The 25,149-nt window shown below is 45.0% G+C and overlaps 1 protein-coding gene across 1 annotated transcript; it reads right to left on the bottom strand.

The window, feature by feature from the left end:
* Positions 1-13: 13 nt before the first annotated feature.
* ZNF599 (zinc finger protein 599) lies at positions 14-23,562 on the bottom strand. The gene is made up of 5 exons (XM_070398125.1): positions 23,413-23,562; positions 22,572-22,742; positions 13,064-13,190; positions 10,488-10,583; positions 14-3,002 (listed from the first exon to the last, which is right to left on the bottom strand). Exons 2-5 carry the CDS (start codon positions 22,584-22,586, stop codon positions 1,999-2,001), a joined length of 1,242 nt encoding a protein of 413 aa, XP_070254226.1. The 5' UTR covers positions 22,587-22,742; positions 23,413-23,562; the 3' UTR covers positions 14-1,998.
* Between the last annotated feature and the right edge of the window lie 1,587 nt (positions 23,563-25,149).

Genomic DNA, 25,149 nt, shown 5'->3' with positions numbered 1-25,149 from the left:
GCATCTCTCTGACTCTGGCTTTTATTCAAACACTCATTTCACTCTTCCCCATGACAGAGCTTGAATGGAGATTTCTCTCAGTGCTTATCAAATAGGTTTGAGGTAGAGGCGATGCAGGTAAACTGAAACTGTTGACCCTATCCTCCTCCAATCATCTTTTCTCATTTCTGTGCTCCACCTGAGTAATGGAATCTTTCACCTGGAGCTTTGGAGAAGGCATTTTGTGCGGGTGGATCACTGTCAAATTGAAGTTTCTGTGAGAATGAAGACTAGAATCTTCTATTCCATTGTCTTGCTGATGTCGCATGTACGTCTTAGTCTTTTTAAAAAAATATTTTTATTGATTTCAGAGGGAGAGAAATATCAATAATGAGAATCATTGATCAGCTGCCTCCTGCACACCCGCTACTGGGGATTGAGCCTGCAACCCAAGCATATGCCCTTGACCAGAATTGAACCTGAGACCCTTCATTCCAGAGGCTGACATTCTAACCACTGAGCCAAACCAACTAGGGCTGTCTAGCTTAGTCTTTTTATGTCCTAAGTTAAATGGAAGAAAATGATTCATTCTATGTGTTCCTCCTGGCATCCAAATGATGCAGATTCCCTGAAAGGCATCATTTGTAGATGAAAACAAGAAGATCAAAGAAATAACCTAATTGCTTAAATGGACAAAAATGGTATCACCTGATCTAATTTGGGAATTCAGGCTTGATTGTCTCTGGTATCTGTGCTGTTTAATCACAAAGCTTCAAAAATTGTTCCTAAAGGTCCTGAATCCAGGCATGACGGTGGTAACAATACCAATAATAAGTAGCCACATCAGCAGGGATCACAACTGTCAACTTACACCTACTCAGGGAGAAACAGGTTCTGTTCTCATTTATGTCATACATGAAGCCATTTGTTGGGTCCAAGCCCCTCTGCTAGGGATGGGACCTCCTTGGAAGCTGGGAACTGGGAGATGAGAGCAGCCACAGGTAGATGGGACATGCTTTATTGCAAAGCAGCCAGCCACCCGCTGTTCAGGAGCACATTTTATACTAATTCAGACAAAAGAGGTTTCTTGCTAAAATAGTGACATCAGTGTCACATGATACATAGGTACACTGCACAGTGCATACAGTAAAACGGCTGTCATTGCCTTTGCACGTATGGCAAATAGGCCTTTAACATCCGGCGTACTCTGGGTAGGGTCCTCACACCATTTACTCTCATAACAGCCCTGTGAAGTAAGCACTAAATTACCCATTTTACCAATGTGGAAACTAAAGTAGAGGCAGATTTCGTAACTTGCACAGGGCAATACAGCTCCCAGCCTACAGGGTTGGGATTCACACTGAGTTATGGCTCCAGAGCTGTACACTAAGCAGAAAGTACCTCAAAGCCCTGTCAGAAGCCAGCGGCCTTGGAGAAAACAGGCTGTGGAGGTGCAAGATGAATGAGAGGATTTAAAAAAGGGAACAGGAGAGCAAGGGAAAGGTTTTTTAAAAAAAATTTTGTTTTTGTGTTTTTTTATTGTTTTCAGAGAGGAAGGGAGAGGGAGAATTAGAAACATTAGTGATGAGAATCAATGATCAGCTGCCTCCAGCACACCCCCTCCTGGGGACTGAGCCTGCACCCTAGCCGTGTGCCCTGACCAGGAATCAAACTGTGACCTGGTTCACTGAGCCACACCAGCCAGGCAGGAAAGGCGTTGTTTTTTTCATGGAGTAAAAGATACTGTTCCTTACAGTGAGAGCCCCATTATGCTGGATAGAGACGAGCACTAAGTGAAAGCCAGTCTACACTTACTGGCTCATCTCACGTGAATCTGTTGGTGTGTTGTGTGGTAGGACTTGAGAATAAAAGCTTTCCTACACCTGATGCTCTCCAGTGAATCTTCATGTGTTGACTGAAATTATAGTAGTAGCAAGTCTTTCCCATAGACTTTGCATTTAAAGGGTTTTTATCCAGTGTGAGTCATATAAATACAAGATGAGTTTGGTTGAAGGCCTTTCAACATTTATTGCATTCATGGGGCTTCCCTCCAATGTGAACTTTCATGTGTTGACGCAAATTATACTGGGAGCAAAAGGTTTTCCCACATTCTTTGCACTTAAAAGGTTTCTCGCCAGTATGGATCCAACTATGCTGGACAAAACCAGAGTGGAAGGAGAAAGATTTTCCACATTTAGTGCACTCATAGGGCTTCTCTCCTGTGTGAATCCGCTGGTGCTCTGTGAGGTGTGACTTGCGACGAAAAGCTTTCCCACAGTCACTGCACTCATAGGGCTTCACTCCCGTGTGAATCTGCATATGTTGACCCAAATTAAACTTGTAGCAAAATGCTTTCCCACAGTCTTTGCATACAAAGGGTTTTTCTCCAGTGTGAGTTTTCTGATGCTTAATTAAATTAGACTGATGCATGGCCTTTCCACATTTATTGCACTCATAGGGCTTCTCCTCAGTGTGATTCTTCATGTGTTGCCTGAGAGCAGAACTGTTGCGAAAGGTTTTCCCACACTCTTTGCACTCAAAAGGCCGTTCTCCAGTGTGAATCTGTTGGTGCTGCATGAGGTCTGATGTACAGCTGAAGGTTTTCCTACACTGTGTGCACTCATAGGGCTTTGCTTTCGGATGAACATAGTCATGTGCAAGATCCCAATTCTTGGTGTTCCTGCATTCATTATATTCATAATGGTTCTTCCCAGTTTGATTCCTGGGGTCTTTTAGTCTGTGTGTATCACTGTTACGGAGAACACCTACTAGAGAGACTCGCTCCTGTAAAACCCTTGAGCGTAGACTATTATCTGACCCCAAATCATTGCATTTAGGGTTCATCTCCTTGTGGGGGTCTGTCACTGGCCTTAAGACTTCCTGCATTTCCGACAGCCCTTCCTGAGTTTTGGTTTTTCCAGCCCTGGAGTCCCTTGAAGCTCCCGGCCTCATCCATCCCCGAAGTGAGGATCCCTCAGACAGGAGCAGCTGAGAAGTGGTAGTCTCTGATTTTTCTCTGGCTCCTGAAAAGAAATAACAACACAAGAATGACTTAGTAGTGATGCCAACATAAAGAAACAAAATTACTACTTTTATTAGAGAGAAAATGATGAAAACAATGTCTCTGTGCCTGTTATGCTTTCACATCTTTGAACCCCAGGTTTACAATTTGTTCTTTTCTGTTGCTTGAGCTCTTGACATTTAAAAAAGGGAAACTCAAGAGGGGGTGCTTGGGCACAGAAGAGAGGATCTGGTGGGAGAACCCTCCTTACATTCCAGAGTCAAGGAGAGTGGACAGTATGAGGATGACATCACATACAGTAGGTTGGCTCTGAGAGAGCGTCTCATCGTGGTGCTAGGACAGCACAAGCAGAGGCACCAATTCCCTTCCAGATGGGAGAGGGAAAGAGATCACTAGGGGTTTCCCAGGAGGTGTGCCAGCTGTTTCCTAATAGAGAGGCAGAAACCACCGGACAGAGGAAGTGGAAGGAGTGCTGTGAAGGAGACAGAATGTACAAAGTCCGTTCTGAGTGAGACATGGATGGCTAGGGAAGCTCAGCACACGAGAGGCTGTTGGTGGTATGGAGCTAGAGACAGACAGAGGCAGGGGGCAGGCAGATGCCCAGGACTCTGACTTGGGTGCCAGTGAGCACAGTCACTGCTATCCCCTGACAAGGTTTACAAGGCAGAAGTGAGCACAATCTGAGGGGGCAGGTGGAGTCAGCTGTGCCAGAGAAACAGGCAAGTTAAAAGACACAAAACAGCTAGAAGAGGTCAATGGGGGAGAATGGGGGACATACGTAATACTTTCAAAAATAAAGATAAAAAAAAGACATAATCTGGATAGTGAACATTTTAAACACTTAATTAGAGGCATTATGAGAATGGAAATGTTAACAATATAAGTGTTCATTCTTCCTCAATGAATCTATTAATTCAATAAACCCTAGATAAATTCACAACAGCGTTTTTCAGAGAACTCAAGAAGATAATTCCAGATCTTATGTGGAAGAGAAAAGGGACACAATTATAGGGCCAGATGATTTACTGCTAAATTCTACAAAACATTTAAGGAAGAAATAATAACAAATATCTAATACCAATTCTATATAAGCTCTTCCAGAAAACAAGAGGTTGAAATACTCCCCATCTCATTTTATGAGGTCATCATTACCTTAATACTAAAACCAAAACCAGATATTATTAAAACTATAAACTAACATCTCTCAAGATCATAGACACAAAAATATAGAATGATATATTAACAAACTGAATCCCAAATGTAAAAAAGAATGGAAAGTCCATGCAGGAATAAAAGGCTGGTTCACCATTTAAAAATAAATCCTTGTAACTGACCCTATTAAAAGACTTAGGGCCCTGGCTGGTGTGGGTCAGTTGGTTTAAGCATCCAGACGAACACCAGAAGGTAGCTGTTTTGATTCCTGGTCAGGGTACAAACTCGGGTTGGGGAGTTTGATCCTGGGTTGGGAGTGTGTGGGAGGCAACTGATAGATGTTTCTCCTTCTCTTTTTCACTTCCTCTCTCTCCCCTTTCTCTGAAAAACAAACAAAAAACTCTGGGTTCTGGATTCTTTAAAAAAAAAAAAAAAAGACTAAGGAAAACTATATCACATCAGCAGACAGAAAAATCAGTAAGTAAAACTCAACATCCATTCATGATTTTAAGAAAGACTAAGTATAAATGTAATCATATGTGCAGAATTTATATGCTGAAAACCACAAAATGTTGGTGAAAAAAATCAGAGTATCCCATATAATAAAGAGGTAATATGCAGATTGACCCTCATGCCATCACAAAATGGCGATGTGCACAGTGGAGGCGGGGCAGCAGGGGCGGGGTCAGCGGCTGCTCCATGCAGCTTCTGCCGGGGTCCCTGCGGCCCTGTGGGGATGCGGGGGTCCTGGTGGCCGCTTTGTGCAGCTTCTGCCAGGGTTTCCACAGCCCAGCATGTGTGCCACGGGGGCTGGGCCTGGCAGCTGCTGTGCGCGGCCCAGAGGCGGGGCATTGGGGCGGCACTCCAGGACTTGGGGCCGTCCCGTGGTGCGCCGGCCACGTGGGGCAGGACTCCAGGACTCAGAGCAGTTCCATGGCGCGGGGAGTGGGGGTGGAGTGATCCCGGGTCTCAAGCGATTTCGCACGACAGGTCATTAGTATCTAAATAAATGGAAAGATACTCTATGGTCATGGGTTGGAGTATGCAGTACATGCTCAGTTGTTGAGTGTCGGACCTATGAACCAGGAAGTCATAGTTTGATTCCTGATCAGGGCACATGCCCGGGTGGTGGGCTCAATCCCCAGGAGGGAGCGTAAAGGAGGTGGCCAATCAATGATTCTCTCTCATTATTGATGTTTCTTTATCTTTCTACTTCTCCCTTCTTCTCTGAAATCAATAAAAAAATATATATTTTAGAATCTTACTGGGATTACAGAACAATGAAAAAAAAATATTTTTAAAAAGATATCAACTCTCCCTAATTCTTTAGATTAAACACAATCCCAATAAATATTCCATCAAGTTCCTTTTGAAGATATATAAAATGTATGTAAAAGGCAAAGGCTATCGCATTGACAAAATAATTCAGAAAAAGAACAAAGTCAGAGAACACACCTTACCCAATTTAAAACCAACTATGAAGTTATAGTAATCAAAACTGTGGTGTTGGCAAAAGTAAACACACACATAGATCAGTGAAACAGAACAAAGAGCCTAGAAATACTACCCTCAAACATAGTAAACTCCTCTTTGAAAGATGCATAGTCAATTCAATAGGGAGATAGTCTTTTCAACAAATGGCTCTGGATGTTCACACGGGGTAAGAAATATACCTTGACACACACCTCACATCTTATAGAAAAAATAACACAAAATGGATCATAGACTTAAATATAAAAACATAAAATTTTTAAAGAAACACTAAGGAGAAAATCTGTGAGACCAGTGTTTGGCAATGAATATTTTGATATGAAAAGAAAAGCACAATTGTTGAAAGGAAAAATTCAGATTTAGTAGTAAATTGAGCTTTACCAAAATTAAAAACGTTTGCTCTATTGTTAAAAGAATGAAAATACATCCCTGGCTAATTTGGCTCAGTGGATAGTGCGTCAGCCTGTGGACTGAAGGGTCCCAGGTTTGATTCTGGTCAAGGGCATATGCCCAGGTTGCAGGCTCCATCCCCAGTAGGGGGTGGGCAGGAGGTAGCCGATTGAAGATTCTCTCCCATCATGGATGTTTCTATCTCTCTCCCCCTCTCCCATCCTCTCTGAAATCAATAAAAAATATATTTAAAAAAAAATAAATGAATGAAAATACAAGTCACAGATTGAAATAAAATATTTGCAAATTACAATAAAGGACTCATATCTAGAATAGAGAATACTTAGAGCTCAAATATAAGAAAATAATAACAACAACAAAATGAGCAGAAGATCTGAACAGATAATTCACAAAAGAAAATATACAAAAATTCACAAAAGAAAATATATGGATAAAAAGCGAGCATATGTCATTGTCAATCACTTGTCATTAGAGAAAAAAATTAGAAAATGAGTTACTTCTACATACGTTAGAAATGGCTAACATTAAAAAAAACACACACAAAAACCAAAAACCCTGGCAATACCAAATGCTGGTAAAGATATGGAATGAGGAATTCTCACTCATTACTGGTGGAAATGCCAAATGCTATAGCCATTTTGGAAGGCAATTTGTCAAGTTCCTAAAAAGTTCAAGCAATCTAATTCCTAGATGAACTGAAACCTTATGTTTACACAAAAACTTGTATGTGAATTATTACAGCAGACAGGACTGTGAATGGATAAACAAACTGGTACATACCCATATAGTATCACAGTATATGGAAACTATTTGGAAACAAAAAAGAATGAACTGTGGATTCACTCAATGATGTGGATGAATATTAAATACATTTTGCAAGCCCCCACCGTCTGTGTCTGTGTCTGTGTCCATTGGGTGGGAATGGCTGGCGGGGGGGGGGGGGGGGGTCAATTGGGGAAAAGGGAGACATATGTAAAACTTTAGACAATAATAAAAAATAAATAAATAAAAAATCCCCCGCCCCCAAATAAATAAATAAATGCATTTTGCAAGTGAAAAAGCCAGATTCAAAAGTGTTACAGATTCCATTCACATAACATTTGGAAAGAGGAAAACTATGGAGACAACACAGATTATATGCCAGTGAATGGGGAAGGGGAGAGTGGTTGACTATATAGGAGATGCCAAGGGTCATTTGTATATAACGAAACTATATTGTATTTTACTGGGCTGGACAGTACATGCCTCTATGCATTTTTCAAAACCCAAAGAACTGTACATCACAGTGAGTGAATATTAATGTGTTCAAATGAACAACAACAACAACAACACCCTGGGATGTCCGGGGATTCCAGAATGGAATGCAGACTGTGACAAATGAACTTTAGTGAATTATAAAGGTATGTATGGCCTCACCTCAGTGAAGGAGGTGGGGGAAAACAAGCTGACCTAAGTACTTTTGGAAAATGGTGTTTTGACAGTACACTGTAAGGCTAAAGACAAAAATAACTACAGTTGACCCTTGAACATGGGGATGGGGAGGTTTAGGGGTACCCACCACCCACACAGTGGAAAATGCACATATAAATGAAATCATCTCTGCAAACGTGAATTCCCAATCACGGATTCAAAATATGTATGTAAATATTATACTCTAGTTGGTAATCTGTTTCTCAGGGAGACTACTTCACATGTATAATGGAATTGAAAAAATAAGTTAATAAATGGTAGATAATGGAAGCCAGGTTTTCATGGTCACAGAAAGAAGTTGCAAATAAGCAAAGAAGGAAGGCTAGAATGAATCATGTCAACAGAGTGTGTTCAACTATATGCAACCACAAGAATGAATCTCACAGACATACTAGAATATATAGTCGGGTTCCATTTCCAATAATTCTAGAGCAGTCACGATGAACCTATGGTGACAATCTAGATAAGGTGACCTTTCCAGGACGGAGCAGCAGAGCCTCCTGACTGGCTGGAAGCACTGTGCGTGTCTGTCCTGGGTGGGGGCTGTTCGGGCTCGTATCTATGTAAAAATCCACCAGTGAGCTCTAAGATATGTGCGTATTGCTGGATGCAGGTAAAAAACTAGAAGAAATAAGAGGAGTGGGGCTAAGGAAGTCAAGTGTAGGCAACTTTTCCAAGAATAAGACAACTCCTCCAAGAGTTTGGTTGTACAAATGTATTAGTCAACATTTAGAAACTGCCATGGAGCCAGGACCGTTTTGTGTGTTTTATTTTCCCCAAGCAAGCACCCTGAGCATGGGTTTTTGTTTTGTTATGTTGAATAGAGGTAGATAAAAATAGAAAAGAGCCTGGCCAGTGTGGCTCAATGGTTGAGCATCAACCTATGAATCAGGAGGTCAGGGTTCGATTCCTGGTCTGGGCACATGCCTGGGTTGCAGGCACGATCCCCAGTGTAGAGCATGAAGGAGGCAGCTGATCAATGATTCTCTCTCATTGATGTTTCTCTCTCTCCCTCCCACTTCCTCACTGAAAAAAAAAAAGAAAAAAGAAAGAAACAGAAAATAAGTGAAGAAGTAAGGTCCCAGGGAAGGCAGGAGATGTGAGTTAGTCTCTGGCATAGGAAGTGGGCACGGCACAGGGCAAGATCTCTTCCATAGAGAATGGGAGCTACAGGTATGAGACAGACAGATGGATCTGTCAGTGGAGGAGCAAGAGCAGGACATGAGGTGGGTTGTACGCTGAGACATCAGTGACTCAGGGAGTGGTCAGTTTGGATCAATGGTTGAGTGGGTGGGAGAGCTGGTATAGGAGACAGCTGATCAGAAACAAAGAGCAGGTGTGGGCCGACCAGTTAGCAGTGTGCCGGCATCACACTAGCAGTAGGTGATGAGGGCTTAGACTAGGACAGGGGTGGGCAAACTTTTTGACTCGAGGGCCACAGTGGGTTCTTAAGCTGGACCGGAGGCCGGAACAAAAGCATGGATGGAGTGTTTGTGTGAACTAATAGAAATTCAAAGTAAACATCATTACATAAAAGGGTGCGGTCTTTTTTTTTTTTTAGTTTTATTCATTTCAAATGGCCAGATCCGGCCCATGGGCCATAGTTTGCCCACGGCTGGACTAGGATGTTAGTGGTGGAGCTCATGGAGGTAGTGGGTTCACTTGATGTGAAAAACAAAATAAGCAAGATGAGGATGGCTGGATGCTGGGCTGGACGGAGGCAGAGTGCTATGGGTTCGGCCAAGGTTGTTTTCCCCCTTCTCGACTGTCCGAGTGACGGGGCCCTCCAGTGCAAGTAGAGGATGGAGGAGTGGGCAAGATCGTGATTTCCTTCTAGGCATGAAGAATCTGATGGAACATGTGGAATATAACTGAAAAATGAGTGTTTGGAAGGGACTCAGCTGGGCTGAGGAGGCTGGTGAGAGACACTCACTGGCAGGCTGAGCAGGAGAGGGGCGAGACCATGGCTCTGCAGTGGTGCCAATCAACACACTCGATGACTGCAACTGCCTTCAGCAGCCGAGATGTAGGGCAGACAGATTCAAATGTCACCTTGAGGTTTTACAGTAAAAGAGGGGCAGGAAGCCAATGGAGCCAGGGATGGCTTCTGCCTGACAAACAGGAGGATGGGAGAATGGATGCGAAGGTGGGAACAGATTAAGGCAGGTATAGTAAGGTGGGCTCTTTTTCTTCTGAGTCCAGAATGACATGTGAGATGTTACGCTTTGTGATTGATATCATCACACAAAAGATCCTAACAGCTGACTTCTTTTGAGCTCCTAACTACAGCTTAGGCATGGCGCTAAGCATTTTCATGCATTCACGATTATACCTTCAAACAGCCCAATGAGTTTGAAATTATTTCTACTTTTTTCAAGAGTAGGCAGAGTAAACCAAACCCATGTGCCTTCTCCTGGGGCACACAGCTGAATCCTACCCCCCTGCTACATCCCGAGGGAGGGCCAACCGCTGAGTCCTCAAACAGAACGGGAGGTGAAGTGATGCGTGTGTGCAGCTGGACTCTATCTTCCTCTCGTGTGCCCTTTGCAGCAGAATGATGCCAGGGTAACCATGAAGCCACATATGGATGACAAAGGGCACATGGTCTCTGAACCACTGTGTGAATGAACTCCCAGGCTGACCCACATGGACCCTGTTATGACTGAGAAAAGTATTTTTCATGTGTTGAGCCATTGACATTTTGGAGGTTATCCGTTATGCAGTGAGCATTAACTGAGCCTAACGTAGCTAAACGAGGCCAAGCAGTTGGAGCCAGAGCCTCACTCTGACCTGACAGAAGAGGTTCTTCATCTGGCGGCAGTAAAGAATGTGTTGAGGAGGGAGGACAGGACACCAAGACACCCAGGCACCCAAGGAGGCCGCAACAAGGAGCTTCCCACGGAGCTCCAGAGGCAACAGTTAGGCCGCCACAACACCCACTGCCTACATCTCGGCCACCCACCTGCACAGGCACTTGGGGAGAGGCCTCTCTTCACAATCCATAGCTCCTGCCTGTGCTCCGATAGGTGGACAAGCTCTGATTTGGGGACTGGGTATCCTGTTTGTGGAGAAAGAAGTAAGATACACATATTTTAGCAAAGACAAAAAGAAATGCCTCAGTGCTGTCTGGGACTCCACGACAGAGAAGACCTTGGAGTGAGGCTGCTCTTGTCCAAGTTGATCTGCAACCGGGAACCAACGCCAAGAACACCGTCATTGGGTCCTAAACACCGAATAAGGTGGTGCTGGCTGTCTATGCCGATCCGTCTCCCTTGACCTCCATCCTAGAGAATCCCCAAAATTGTTCCGATGTAGTCACAGGACCCACGTGCACCAGTGCTCAAAGAACAGCATGACCACTGCTACTGACTGCTTTTCTTTACACTGGCCCACTTTAATTGTATCTTAATACCTGCCTTTAAAAAGGGAATCCCGTGTCAATTTGAGAAATTGAAAAACTAGTTTCATTCACCACAAATGGAAAGTTACTATAAGAAAATCAAAATAGTGCTATTTAAAAAAATATTTTATTGATTTAAGAGAGGAAGGGTGAGGGAGAGATAGAAACATCAATGATGAGAGAGAATCGTTGATTGGCTGCCTCCTGCACACCCCCTACTGGCGATGGCATGTGCCCTTGACCAGAACCGAACCTGGGACCCTTCAGTCTACAGGCCAACACTCTATCCACTGAGCCAAACCGGTTAGGGCCAAAATAGCACTATTAAGTCTCAGTGAACTCACACTGCTTGCTCAGGGCTGTGAGTCTGAGGCTGTCTCCTCTGTTGAAGAGGGAAATTACCAATAGTCAAGGGGCATTTAGAAAGATTCAGCTCAGCCCTGGCCAGGTAGCTCAGGTGGTTAGAGCATTGTCCCCCTACTCCAAGGTTGTGGGTTCGCTCCCTGGTCAGGGCACATACAAGAATCAACCAATGAATGAAACTGATGTCTCTCTCTCTCTCTCTCTGTTCCCCTCTCTCTAAAATAGAAAACAAACAAAAAAAGACTCAGCAAAAAATACTTTCTCCCTTAACCAGGGGTGGGGAACATCTGGCCCATATCCGGCCCGCAAAATCATTTGGTCTGGCCCTTCTAAGGCATTAGGGGTGAGTTAGTTAAATGTTTGACCAAATATAGCAGGCTAGTTAAAAATATATATATATTTTTTATTGTTTAAAGTATTATATATGTCTCCTTTTTCTCCCATCAACTCCTCCCTGGCCACTCTCACCCCCTAGAGTAGACTAATTTTTAAGTTGATAATTGTGTATGGCTCTTGAATGATGTTATAAATATCATAAAAATGGCCCCTGGCAAAAAAAAGGTTCCCCACCCTGCCCTAAAACCATCAGCAAGCAGGAAAGAAAAAAAAGGGAATGGCTTTCTCCAATTGCTCATCAATGCCATCTGTTGTGTTTGTACCCCCTAAAATTATCTCCCATGCCAAGAGAGGATCATGGCCCAGACTTCAGGACACAAGGGATAAACAGGTAGGCATCAGGGGTCAAAGAAGCCTTTTAAGCATTTTTTTAAAAATTCTCACCCGAGGATATTTTTCTTTTGATTTTTTGAGAGATTGGAAGGGAGGGAGGAAGTGGGGAGAGAGAGAAAGACATCGATGTGAGAGTGACACATGGATTGGTTGTCTCCCGAACATGCCCTGACGTAGGCCAGGGATTGAGCCTGCAACCGAGGTACGTGCCCTTGACCGGAAATCGAACCCAAGACCCTTCAGTCTGAGGGCTGATGCTCTAACTACTGAGCAACTGGTCAAGGCCAAAGAAGCCTTTAAAATGAATTGTTGTTTAGAACAATAACCAGTAGGACTCACACCTCCGGGTGTGCTGTCTGGTTCACTCATTTCTGAACAACATCCTATTACTCATGGGTCCTGCTGACTGGGCTGTGAACCAATCAAGCTTGGCTACTCAGCTTCCACCTCATGGGAACCTGGAGAAGGGACAGTCTAAGCCAGCCTGTGCTGAAGTCCAGGTTGAGAGGTAAAGGAAGTGTGGGCTCGGGACATCTGTGCAGAGACAGCCCAGTGGAAAGGAAGAGAGAGAACGAAAAAAAAGTATATACAGAGAGAAGCAGAGACAAGGAATTGGGGGCTTCTTAGAGCAAGGACAGGAGTGGCTATTTCTAGCTACCAACTCCCCGTGGCAGAAGAAGCCAATCTGCTGAGACCCACAAACAGACGTGAGGAACAGAAGTCTCCGGGGCAAGGCCTAATCAGATTCCTTCCACTTTCTGGCTTTAACTCTCATGATGCTGGACTGCACATCTTGCCCTTGGATGTTAAAGAAACCCATGTTTCCTCCTACAAATCCTTCTCCTTTGGTGTCTGAACCGTTCGGAAGAGAACTACATTTCTTGCCCAAAATTTCCTGTAGAAGATACAGGGAGACAGACAGGAGAACATGAAACCAACACACACTGGGGCTGCGGGCGGGAGAGAGGGAGTCTTGTGGAAATCTGAACACAAGGTGGGATGAAGGAGGCTGTAGGTCCCCACAGAAAGGAGCAGTGAGGCCTTACCCAGAGCGACCAGGAGCCTACAGATTTCCAGCATCACTTCCCTGTATAGGGTCCTCTGGGCAAGGTCCAGCTGCTCCCACTCGTCCTGGGTAAAGGTCACTGCCACATCCTTGAAGGTAACTGATGTCTGAAAAGTCAAACAGAGGTAGCTTCGTTGGCCCAGGGCCAGTCAGATAAGATTAGAGCCTCATGCCCAGTCGTTTGTAAAGGACCATAGAGCCCTGAGTGGTATGTGAGCACATGAGCCCCTTCCCAAGCTCCAGCTCCCCCTCCACCCTGTGGGAATATAATGAAGGCCATCTGTAAGTGTACCGTGGGACCCTGGAAGCCTGGCAGCTCCTCGGTCACGGAATGGCCAAAAAGAACCTGTGCCGGATGTGAGCCTGGATTGTAAACAGCTGGTGTTTTAATCACACAGCTTGCACACGAGCCCGTCCACCCTGCATGCACAATTTGTGATTCTATTTTCTGACTCTAGGTAACCCTGTACTACCAAAGCCTGTGTGTGTGGCGGAGACTTCACCGACAGGCCACCCCCGATATGCACTAAGTCCTCATAAATTCATGTCTTTCACAGCCAGTCCCCTGAGTAATTTCCTTGAAATTGGCAAGCAGGACTCACACCTCAGCTCTTTGCATAACAAGCCCCAAGGCCAGTATCATCGAGCACTTCCTAGGAACCTCACTCTGTCCCAGGTCCCAAGGACTCAGACACTGCTGTGGACCAAATGTGACTGTGTTAGAGACGCTGGAACCATTCACCAAAGACACAAGACAGTGGCAAGGCCAAATGGCCCGAGAGGCATAGACGGCAAGCACTTTGAGAATGAAGAGGAACAGGGAGGACATGACAATGATCAAAGCACCAATCATGACAAAAGCAGCAGCAGTTGAGCCTCGCTGGTCCTTACCACATACCTGCGCCATGGTGGGGCTTCACATGCCATATTTTAGCAATTACACGTTCCCGCCCTGGAGCTAGATTCTGATTTTGAAGATAGTCTACTGGAAATGATTCTTGCCTGATCTGCCATCTGGGGGAAGTTAACTTATTTTCCTGAGCCTCAATTTCTGCATCAACACAGTAACAGTTCCCACCTCACTAGGTGGTTGTGAGAATTAAAGAAAAAATGTTCACGAGGCAAAGTGCAGTGCCTAGCACATGTGAGCGCTCTATGTGTTTTTCCTACTTTCATTACTCCACCCACAGCTATGATGCAAACACCATCATCATCTCCACAGCAGTCAATGAGGCTCAGGCAGCTCTAGCAAGTCACCTGGAGTCACATGTCCTAGGAACACAGAGAATTTGAACATCTGTAAAACACACACAACCTCACCCTCCTGAGGCACATCTCAGAGACATTCCCTGCCCTGTACATACACTTCCATCTGGCGGGAAGGTCCGCCATGCCCCCTTGTTCCCAAGTCCACACACCAAAGGGACACTTCCTGCCTTGCAAAGTTTTCATTAGTTGTAATCTCTAGGCCCCCAGTGCAGTGTGGGTGGAAAGGTGATTAAGAATGCACTTTCCGAAAATAAATAAATAAATAAAGTTTAAGAAAAAAAGAATGCACGTTCCACCCTGGCTGGCTTGGCTTGTATACTGAAGGGTCCTAGGTTCCATTCTGGTCAGGGGCACATGCCTGGGTCCCCAGTGTGGGGCGTGCAGGAGGCGGCCGATCAGTGATTCTCTCTCATCATTGATTCTATCTCTCTCTTCCTTTCCCTTCCTCTATGAAATGAATAAAAAAATTTTTTTTTTTTTAAAAAGGAGAATGCACATTCCGGTGGTCAGTGTACGGTGTGTTGACTTTTGGCTATTTAGCTATGTGACCTTTGGCAGGTCTGAAGTTCCTCTCCTATAAAGCAGGGATGATAAACGAACCTAACTCTGAGGTAGGGTACGCCACTTCAGCACAGATCAAGTGCTAAATGAAGGCCAGCTGTTTCGCTTGTTTTAGTTATTTTTTCGCTTTGCTCCCAGATTACTCTGGGGTGAAAAATCAACTAAACCCCATCTCTGCTTCTGTAACTGCACCAGATTCTGTGCACAAAGATTTCAGAAGATGGGCAAGTGGGAATGGGGATATTTTATCTAGAACTAGCAGAAAAGCCAGGGGAAGACCCATCTAGGAGGTGACACTGGACAGAGCTGGGAAGGAAGTAGAGAGGCAGCCCTGCAGCGATCTGGAGGCAGTTTTCCAGGCTGAGGAAACTGCATGGGCAAAAGCCTGGAAATGGGAAAGAGCTTGGAATGTTCAAGACCGCTTAGCTGGAGAGCAATGAGCAAGGAGGAAGGGAAGGAGAGAACTGAAGGGGAAGGGACAGCGGTGGATGTAGTAGGGCCTTGCAGGCTAGTCGAGGCGTCCAGAGGAGTCACTCACTCATTAACCACTTATGGAGCACTGATTACAGGCCCTGTACTGTTCCAGGTCTGAGGAGAAGGAATGCAAAATACTATTTCGAATGGCCCTAAGGATTCTACAAACAAAACAGGATGAGGGTAACAAATTGAGATGACTTAAATGGGGTCAATGGGGAAGGCCTCTCCAAGGAGGGGACATTGGAGGGAGCATGAAATGAAGTAAGAAAGGGAATCATGTGGAGGACAAATAAATACGACAAGTCTTGACAGTAATAAGGTTATGACAAAAGTAAAGATGGTGCCATGCCAGAGAGCAATACAGGACCTGTTGTGTGTTTACATCTAAAGACACAGCCCTGGTACACCATCATTACTGATGTTTATATAAGAAACATCCAAACCTGTAGAGAATTTTTTGTAAGAATTTATTTGAGCCAAAACTGATGACAATTGCTGGAAAGCAAGATCTCAAATGTTCTCTGGATGCGGATTTTATACATTTGGAATTAAGGAGGGAGCTTATATTCCTTCTAATTGGTGTTTTGGGTTTTTTAGGATATATTCCCAGAAGTGGGATGGCTGGGTCAAACGGAAGTTCTATTTTTAATTTTTTGAGGAAACTCCATACTGTTTTTCATAGTGGCTGCACCAGTCTGCATTCTCACCAGCAGTGAACTAGTGTTCCCTTTTTTCCATATCCTCGCCAGCATTTGTTGTCTGTTGATTTTTTGATGATAGTCATTCTAACATGTGTGAGGTGATATCTCATTGTGGTTTTAATTTGCATTTCTCTGATGATTAGTGACTCTGAGCATTTTTTCATATGTCTCTTGGCTACCGGTATGTCCCCTTTGGAGAAATACCCAAAAAAACCAATCAGAAAGAATGTATGCACCCCTATGTTCATAACAGTGTTATTTACAGTAGCTAAGATTTGGAAACAGCCCAAGTGCCCATCAGTAGATGAGTGGATAAAAAAAGCTGTGGCACATTTACACTATAGAATACTATTCAGGTATAAAAAAAGGGATCTCTTACCCTTTGGGACAGCATGGATAGAACTGGAAAATATTATGTTAATTAAAATAAGCCAATCTGAGAAAGACAAATATTACATGACCTCACTTATTTGTGGAATCTAATGAACAGAATGAATCGACAACAAAGTAAGACCCAAAGCATGGAGGCATGGAACAAACTGACATACCTCCCTGTGGGGTTATGGAGATGAGAAGAGATAAACCAAAGAACTTATATGCTTACTAGAGGCCCGGTGCATGGATTCATGCACTGGTGAGGTCCCTCGGTGTGGCCTGCGGGGATCTGGCCGAAACTGGCAGTCCAATGCCACCTGCCGCTCCTGCCTGCTGCTCCCGCTCATCCCAATCCTGCTGCAGTCAGTCCCCATTGGGAAAGGCTCACACCGCCACAGCAGCGCTCACCAGCCGTGAGCCCTGTGTCTGGCACCCATTGGTCAGCTGAGCAGCACTTCTGCTGTGGGAGCACACTGACCACCAGGGGGCAGCTACTGGTCAGTATGGGTCATAGCAACCAGTTGACTGGTCTTTAGGTTGTTCAGTTGTTTGGTCACTTAGGCTTTTTTTTTTCCTTAGTCCTAGTTTATTTATTTATTTATTTTTTAATTAAATCTTTATTGTTCTGATTACATTTGTTCCTCTTTTTTACCCATAACTCCCCTTCTCCCAGTTCCCGCCCCACCCTCCGCCGTCACTCCCCACCCACTGTCCTCATCCATAGGTGCACGATTTTTGTCCATTCTCTTCCCGCATCTCCCATTCCCCTCCCCTCCCCCCCCAAGAATAGTCAGTCCATTCCCCTTCTATGTCCCTGATTCATTGTAATCACCAGTTCATTCTGTACATCAGATTATTTATTCACTTGATTCTTAGATTCACTTGTTGATAGATGCATGTTTGTTGTTCACAATTTGTATCTTTACCTTTTTCTTCTTCCTCTTCTTAAAGGAAACCTTTCAGCATTTCGTATAATACTGGTTTAGTGGTGATGAAGTCCTTTAGCTTTTCCTTATCTGTGAAGCTCTTTATCTGACCTTCAATTCTGAATGATAGCTTTGCTGGATAAAGTAATCTTGGTTGTAGGTTCTTGGTATTCAGTACTTTGAATATTTCTTGCCATTCCCTTCTGGCCTGCAAAGTTTCTGTTGAGAAATCAGCTGACCGTCGTATGGGTATTCCCTTGTAGGTAATTGAGTCTCTTTCTCTTGCTGCTTTTAAGATTCTCTCTTTGTCTTTTGCTCTTGGCATTTTAATGATGATGTGTCTTGGTGTGGTCCTCTTTGGATTCCTTTTGTTTGGGGTTCTCTTCGCTTCTTGGACCTGTAAGTCCATTTCTTTCACCAGGTGGGGGAAGTTTTCTGCCATTATTTCTTCAAATAGGTTTTCTTTTTTTTTTTTTTTTTTTTAAATATATTTTATTGATTTTTTACAGAGAGGAAGGGAGAGAGAGATAGAGAGTTAGAAACATCGATGAGAGAGAAACATCGACCAGCTGCCTCCTGCACATCTCCTACTGGGGATGTGCCCGCAACCCAGGTACATGCCCTTGACCGGAATCGAACTTGGGACCTTTCAGTCCTCAGGCCGACGCTCTATACACTGAGCCAAACCGGTTTCGGCTCAAATAGGTTTTCAATATCTTGCTGTCTCTCATCTTCTGGAACCCCTATTATTCTGATATTAGTGCGCTTGAAGCTGTCCCAGAGGCTCCTTACACTATCTTCACACTTTCGGATTCTTTTTTCATTTTGCTTTTCCAGTTGGGTGTTTTTTGTCGAATCTTTGGTTTGATTCTTGTGCTCCTCTGGTCTGCTATTTGGTATAATATTCTTTATTTCAGTCCGTGTATGCTTACTTTCTAATTTCTTTATCGTAGCATCGAGGGTCTCATTAGTTTTCGTGAGGCTCTGCTCAAGTTTATAGCAAGCCCTCAAAATTGCGATTCTTAGCTCCATATCCTCCATTTCTGTCATGTCTTTTTGTCTCCGCATCTTTTATGCTTTCTTGGTGCACCCCCTTGTGGTCTTTGTGCGCAGTCTTGTTCTAGCCAAGCCTTAATTGTTGTAGTTAACACTAGAGGGATTTGACCACCAGGCCGACTGGCTGTAGGAATCAGCTGTGTGGAAAACATCTGTCTTCTGGGGAGGCGCTAATCCAGCCTTTGCCTGAGGCGATCGGCAAATGGCTGTGCGCAAGGTTTGGGCGGGGCGGGCTCAACAGGGCGGGCGGAGGGAGCAGTTATGGCCGCTCTCAGTCCCGTTCCCAAAGGCTCTGCTTCTCAGAACCCCGGCAGCCGCTGCAAACCTCGGAGAGAAAGCTGCCCTCAGGTTCCAACTGATGCCGGATAATCCCGCTTCTCCCGTTTGAGTCTGGGTCCCTAGAGACTCGCCCGGATCTGGAGCCCAGAGTCTGAGACTCACTCCCGACCGAAAACGACAACCGCGCCCTCAGCCACCAGCCCACTTTCGCGCGCACCTCGGTACCTTTGTATTTTCCACACTGCGCCTCCTCTGAGCCTCGGTTTGCTGTTCTCTTTCCTTCTAGTTGTAGAGTCTCTCTTCAGCCAGCCTTCCTGTGGTTCTGGGTGATGTCCGTTCCGTCTTTTAGTTGTATTTTTGAAACGGTTGTTTGCGGCAGCAGTCTCCGGTGTTTACCTACGCCGCCATCTTGGTCTCCTTCCCACTTAGGCTTTTATATATATAGATAGGCATAGCCCATAGACACAGCAATAGAGTAGTGAAGCCATGAGGAGGGTGAGTAGGGGCTGGGAGAATGGGAGTAAAGGGAGAGAAAAGGGGAAATATCTATAATACTATCAACAATAAAAAGTATATATATATATATATTTAAATATATTTTTATTGATTTCAGCGAGGAAGGGAGAGGGAGAGATAGAAACATCAATGATGAGAGAAAATCATTGATCGGCTGCCTTCTGCACGCCCCCTATTGGGGATCAAGCCCACAACCCTGGGCGTGTGCTCTTGACCAGAATCGAACCTGGGACCCTTCAATCCACAGGCTGACACTCTATCCACTGAGCCAAACTGGCTAAGGCTAAAATTCAATGGAAAAATATCCTTGGGTGAAGATTAACAAAAACAAAGTAAATGGATTAAGTAACATTAATGAGATTATAAAAAAAATATATTCCAAATTTTGTTAGTTGTATAATGGTTATGTTTAAATTATTAACACCGAAGAAATTGGGTGAAGGGTACATATAATATGCTGTAGTATTTTATAGTTTTTTTTTAACATGTATGAGATTATTTCAAATTAAAATATTAAACAATTAAAAATTAATAAAATATTAATTGAAATGTATCTGCATTATATGAAAAATCTCATTGCTTCTAGAATAATTTATTAAATTGTGCTAAAATTTACAAGGGTTCAACTAAAAAATATCTTAATTCTAAATGACATAATAGCCAAACCGGTTTGGCTCAGTGGATAGAGCATCGGCCTGCAGACTGAAGGGTCCCAGGTGTGATTCCGGTCAAGGGCATGTACCTTGGTTGCAGGCACATCCCCAGTAGGAGGTGTGCAGGAGGCAGCTGGTCAATGTTTCTCTCTCATCGATGTTTCTAACTATCCCTCTCTCTCCCTCTCTGTAAAAAATCAATAAAATATATTTAAAAAAAATAAATGACATAATAGAAAATATATAATAGTGCAGTTATAAGCACTTATCTGAAAATAAAAATTTAAAGAAGTGAATTTAAAGAAGGGATTAGCCAAAGAAAATATATACACAACCCATGGACACAGACAACAGTATGGTGATGGCCAGAGAGAAGTGGGGGGGCAGGCAAGAGCTGAGTAGAGGGGGCAAAAGGGGGAAAATAGGGACATCCTATATAATAATAATAATAATAACAGGCTAATATGCACATTGACTGAACGGCAGAATTACTGGTTGCTATGATGCGCACTGGCCACCAGGGGGCAGATGCTCAATGCTCCATATAGGGAGCGCCACTCAGCCAGAAGCTGGCTTGTGGCTGGCCAGCGCAGTGGTGGTGGCAGGAGCCTCTCCCACCTCTGTGGCAGCACTAAAAATGTCCAACTAATGGTTTAGAGCTGATCCCTTGGGGGCCTAAGCCTTTAGTCGGACATCCCCCGAGGGTTCCCTGGCTGCCAGAAGGATGTCTTGACTACAAGCTTAGGCCTAATCCCCTGGAGAGTGGGCCTAAGTTGACAGGTGGAGATTCTCCAAGGGGTCCTGGACTGTGAATGGGCACAGGCCAGGCTGAGGGACCCCGAGTGCACAAATTTTTGTGCACCGGGCCTCTAGTCCTATATAATAAAAGGGTAATATGCAAATTGACCCTAACAGCAGAACGACTGGGAATGACTGGTCACTATGACACACACTGACCACCAGGGGGCAGATGCTCAATACAAGAGATGCCCCTGGTGGTCAGTGTGCTCCCACAGGGGGAGCTCTGCTCAGCCACAAGCCAGGCTGCCGGCTGCCAGTACAGCAGTGGTGGTGGGAGCCTCTCCCGTCTCCTCAGCAGTGCTAAGGATGTCAGACTGCAGCTTAGACCTGCTACCTGCTGGCAAGTGGACATCCCCCGAGGGCTCCCGGGCTGCCAGAGAGATGTCTGACTACCAGCTTAGGCCCAATACCCGGGGGAGTGGGCCTAAGCCAGCAGGTGGACATCCCCTGAGGGGTCCCAGACTGTGAGGGGGCACAGGTTGGGTTGAGGGACCCCACAGAGTGCACAAATTTTTGTGCACCGGGCCTCTAGTTATCTTAGTTTAAAAAAAAAGGAGTTTAAAGATTAACTGAAGGTGGGAGAAAGCAAGATACAGGATCGTTAAGAAGATTAACTATCCCTTGAGGGTGGTTATCCCTCTAAGACTGGGGTCCTCAAACTACGGCCCTTGGGCCACATGCAAATACAAATATTGTATTTGTTCCCATTTTGTTTTTTTACTTCAAAATAAGATATGTGCAGTGTGCATAGGAATTTGTTCATAGTTTTTTTTTAAACTATAGTCCGGCCCTCCAACGGTCTGAGGGACAGTGAACTGGCCCCCTGTTTAAAAAGTTTGAGGACCCCTGCTCTAAGAGGTCTGGAAAAGAGAATTGAACAATGGACCAGGCTTATTTAAGGCAAAGATAAACCTTTTTACTAAGGAAAGTATATGCCTGGGGTATGACTACCTAATTAGGAATTTATGATCAGATCACCCCGTGAGGTCACTTTTAGTTAGATATATTACAATGCCTCTTTTTCATCCACACTGAATATGTAATGGATTTGCTTTTCAAATGTGAATGTCTTAAAAGGTAAACTGATTCACTACTGTGAATCAGGCAAGTCAACTGCACTGACAAGATGGCAATTGCAAAAGGTGAGTTTGGGGGCTTCCCTAGCTCTCAGCCTGATCTATGATCTTCCTTGCACTAGCAGAGGAGCAGCAGTGCCAAACGCGTTTTCTCCACCCACCTTTCCCTCCAGGCTACCCACCTCCTACTCCACTCATCAGTTATGTGTAAGGCCAGAGCCCAGGAAGGCCCAAGGGCCAGATTCTTCTTGAGAGCAGGCCCTAAGATTAACACGGTCCGGGATGCACCCCTCAGGCAAATGGGTACAGAATGATGCTCCCTGGGCAGTGCTGGGAGACAGACACAGATAACAGAGGTGCACTTTCCAGTTCCCGAAACCAAGAGTGAACAACTGTAAACATTCCGGTTTTATAGCTGAGATAAGATAGGCCAAGGATAAGGAGTGGCTCAGGCAGGTCACACCCTGGAATGGGTGCCACCCAGAATCCACACTTGGGTCTCTGCATTCAGCAGCCTACGTTCCACCCAGCGGGAAGGCCCACGTGAGTCGCGCCTACCGTGGAGATTCTGAGAAGCTACACTTCTTCCCTCCACGTGGCAAACCGGTGATTGCCAGAAATGAGAATCTCTCCATGCAAACCCCATCCTGGAGTCCACACCATGGGCTGTGAGTGACCCCATGCCGGGATAGCCAGACCCAACGGCAGCGAGGGGAAGGCGAGGACTCCCGCATTTAATACACGTCAGGGCGCCAACAATGAAGGAGTGGGCAGGGGTCCGGGCCACCCTGCACTTACCTGCGCCAGGTCCATGAGAACTAGCACCGACAAGGAAGTCTGTGCGGAGCACAGCCAAGAGAGGCGACGGCAGAGATGGTCCCCTGGGCTCGCGAAGCCTCCTCCAGGTCCTGCTAGCGCCGGAGTGGCTGTCCTCTCCTTTCGGTGCTTCTCTGCAAGGTACCGAAGAGCCTGGAGAGCCAGAGTGCACGTACCCCTAGGCTGGAAGAACCAACTCGCCGGTGCCGCCGGAAGTCCCACCCAACAATACCGCAGCCCCTTTCAAGGTCCCGAATACCCTGTAGTCGGATCCTCACCGCGCCCAGACTTCTGGGTAATGTAGTTTCTCTCTTGCTCGGAGCCTGGCCCGGGGAGCCCTTCCCAATCTCCTGAACCACCACCTGATTGGGTGGGGCGCTGGGAAAAGGTGGCTTGTAGGAAGGGGATGAGGCTTGCATCTTCTTATAGGGGAAGCACCCAGATTTATCTGCCACCCATCACAGAAGACACATGACTTCATATGCCACTGTGGGAAGGAAGAAACTTGCCCCTATCCTCAAGTTTTTTTTTTCTTTCCTGATCTAATAATCAAATCTATAAAAGATAGATTAACAAGAGAAAATAACCAAATTTAATACATACATACTGTGAACAAAAAATGGTGTATGTAGTAAATCTGATGTCCCAATTATGCCCCAATTAATTAATTATCTGCCTAGATTTAGTGGGACATATGCAGGTGACCAGGGGTCAGCAATAGCGGCCTATCCCCTGGTACTTCAATGTCTAGACAGTTGAGTCGAACCGGAACACATGAACACACAAGACAGAATTAGTATGCAATCACACAAGGTTTACTTACCTATTCCTAGTGGGTCCTAGGCTCCGGCAAAGGCCACCCAGCCAAGCACACCGAAAGACAGACAACGAAGACGGAGACAGACAGGCGGCCACAGTTGGTTCAGGATCGCACAGCAGAGCAGTCAGTCAGAGGCTCCTCTCCCGGATCGAGGTGGAGTCCTCCTCTTATCAGGCAGGAAGTTCCGGTGCTCATATAGCTGGCAGTAAACAACTTGTGTCTTATCAGTGTGGGCCAGACGGTGTACCTTATGCTAGGCGCAGGGCCTTTACACTTTAAGGGCTTGGGGCGTTTACATCAAGATAGTGGGGCGTTCACCATGTTTATAACATGTTCGAAGTTACAGAGTGTGGACGAAAGGAGCCACATGCTAACCTGACAAGCTCAGGGGAGGCCTGCGTGGCAGCCTAGCAAACTCAGAGACCTAAAATAACCACAAAAGATGGTCTGAAAATTAAATATTTAACTACAAACAGGTTATAGTGGGTAGTCATGTCCTAAGCCGATATCTTCACTGACAAGGTCAACCTTTACTCTAACTGAGCCTATCTGTCTTTTTGCATCTATGATAACATATCCTTGAAATGTCTGGGTAACTTGTGACTTCCCTTTTTATGGAGCCCCTGGGGCACAACCAAATGTGCTGGGCCCCAGGACAGATATTACAGATTCCTTCATCATCATGTTAATTGTTCCTGCACCCACCTAAGTATGTGTCCATCATTTTACTTTTTATCCAATCTCAGGGGTTTCCTGGCTTTGCTTTATCCCTCCTCCTTAATCTATCACCAATGAATTTCATGAAACCCACCTATGTTCCTCCTTTGAAATGTATAAATACAAATGTAACCCCACCATTCTCCGGAGCATTATCTCAATTCGTTGAGGTTCTGCTTCCCGGCATATGTCGACAGTTTGGCTCAAATAAACTCACAAAAATTCTTTACAGGTTTCAATGTTTTTTTTTACGTTAACAAGCAAACATTTCACACAATAATCATTTCACCCATTAGAGGGGTTTCCTTATGACCATAACATTATAACATTTGATAAGCTCAGTGACTACAGTAACCTCAAAGGGTGATCTAATCATAAATTCCTAACGGGGCAGGTCATAGTGGGTAGTCACACCCCAGGCCTATAACTTCCTTAGGTTTGTCTTTGCCTTAAGCAAGCCTGTCCATTTGAAACGCCAGAGTAATTCTCTTTTCCAGTCCTCTTGAAGGGGTAACTACCCTCAACCTCCTGAGAAGTTTCACATTTCAGAAATTGAGTTGATAGATTGTCCCATTGAGAGGCGCCAATATAATCAGGTCAGAGAGGTCAAGGAACAAACGGCATCAAAGCGTTACCAGAGTGTTACATTTAACAAGCACCAGAGCAATCAGGAAGGTTAGGAGGGGGAGATGGAACAATCAACTTTTATGGGACACAGCTGCAGCCAGGGAGGTTACGGAGATGGCTGCAGCCCGGGAGTAAACTGAAAAGCAAGCAACCTGATAAGAAAGTGGACAGGCATTAATTCACAACGGCGCCAAGATTCCCAGAAGAGTGACCCCTTTGCTTCCCCCGTTTGCTCCCCCCGTTAGCTAGAAAAAGTATATAACCTATGCCTGAACCCTTAGTCGGGGCTCACGGCCGCTGCTCTGCCGCGTTCAGAGTGAGTTGTTGTGGGCCCCAACATGTTGGAAGCTAAATAAACCCCTTGCGTTTGCATAGAAAGCGTCTCTTGGTTCTTTG

This window comes from Myotis yumanensis, unplaced genomic scaffold (genome assembly GCF_028538775.1).
Source record: "Myotis yumanensis isolate MYYU_CA2020_CCGP unplaced genomic scaffold, mMyoYum1.0.hap1 SCAF_18, whole genome shotgun sequence".
Lineage (NCBI taxonomy): Eukaryota > Metazoa > Chordata > Mammalia > Chiroptera > Vespertilionidae > Myotis > Myotis yumanensis.
The sequence above is the reverse complement of the archived record's forward strand: the minus strand, read 5'-3'. Positions and strand labels throughout refer to the sequence as shown.

What these genes read in the sequence shown, in the direction of transcription:
- ZNF599 (XM_070398125.1), bottom strand. An exon ending in TAGGCTCCTGGTCGCTCTGG is followed by an intron (nt 10,584 to 13,063) that starts GTAAGGCCTCAC and finishes CTCCACAAACAG; the next exon opens with GATACCCAGTCCCCAAATCA. An exon ending in CTCCCCAAGTGCCTGTGCAG is followed by an intron (nt 3,003 to 10,487) that starts GTGGGTGGCCGA and finishes ATTTCTTTTCAG; the next exon opens with GAGCCAGAGAAAAATCAGAG.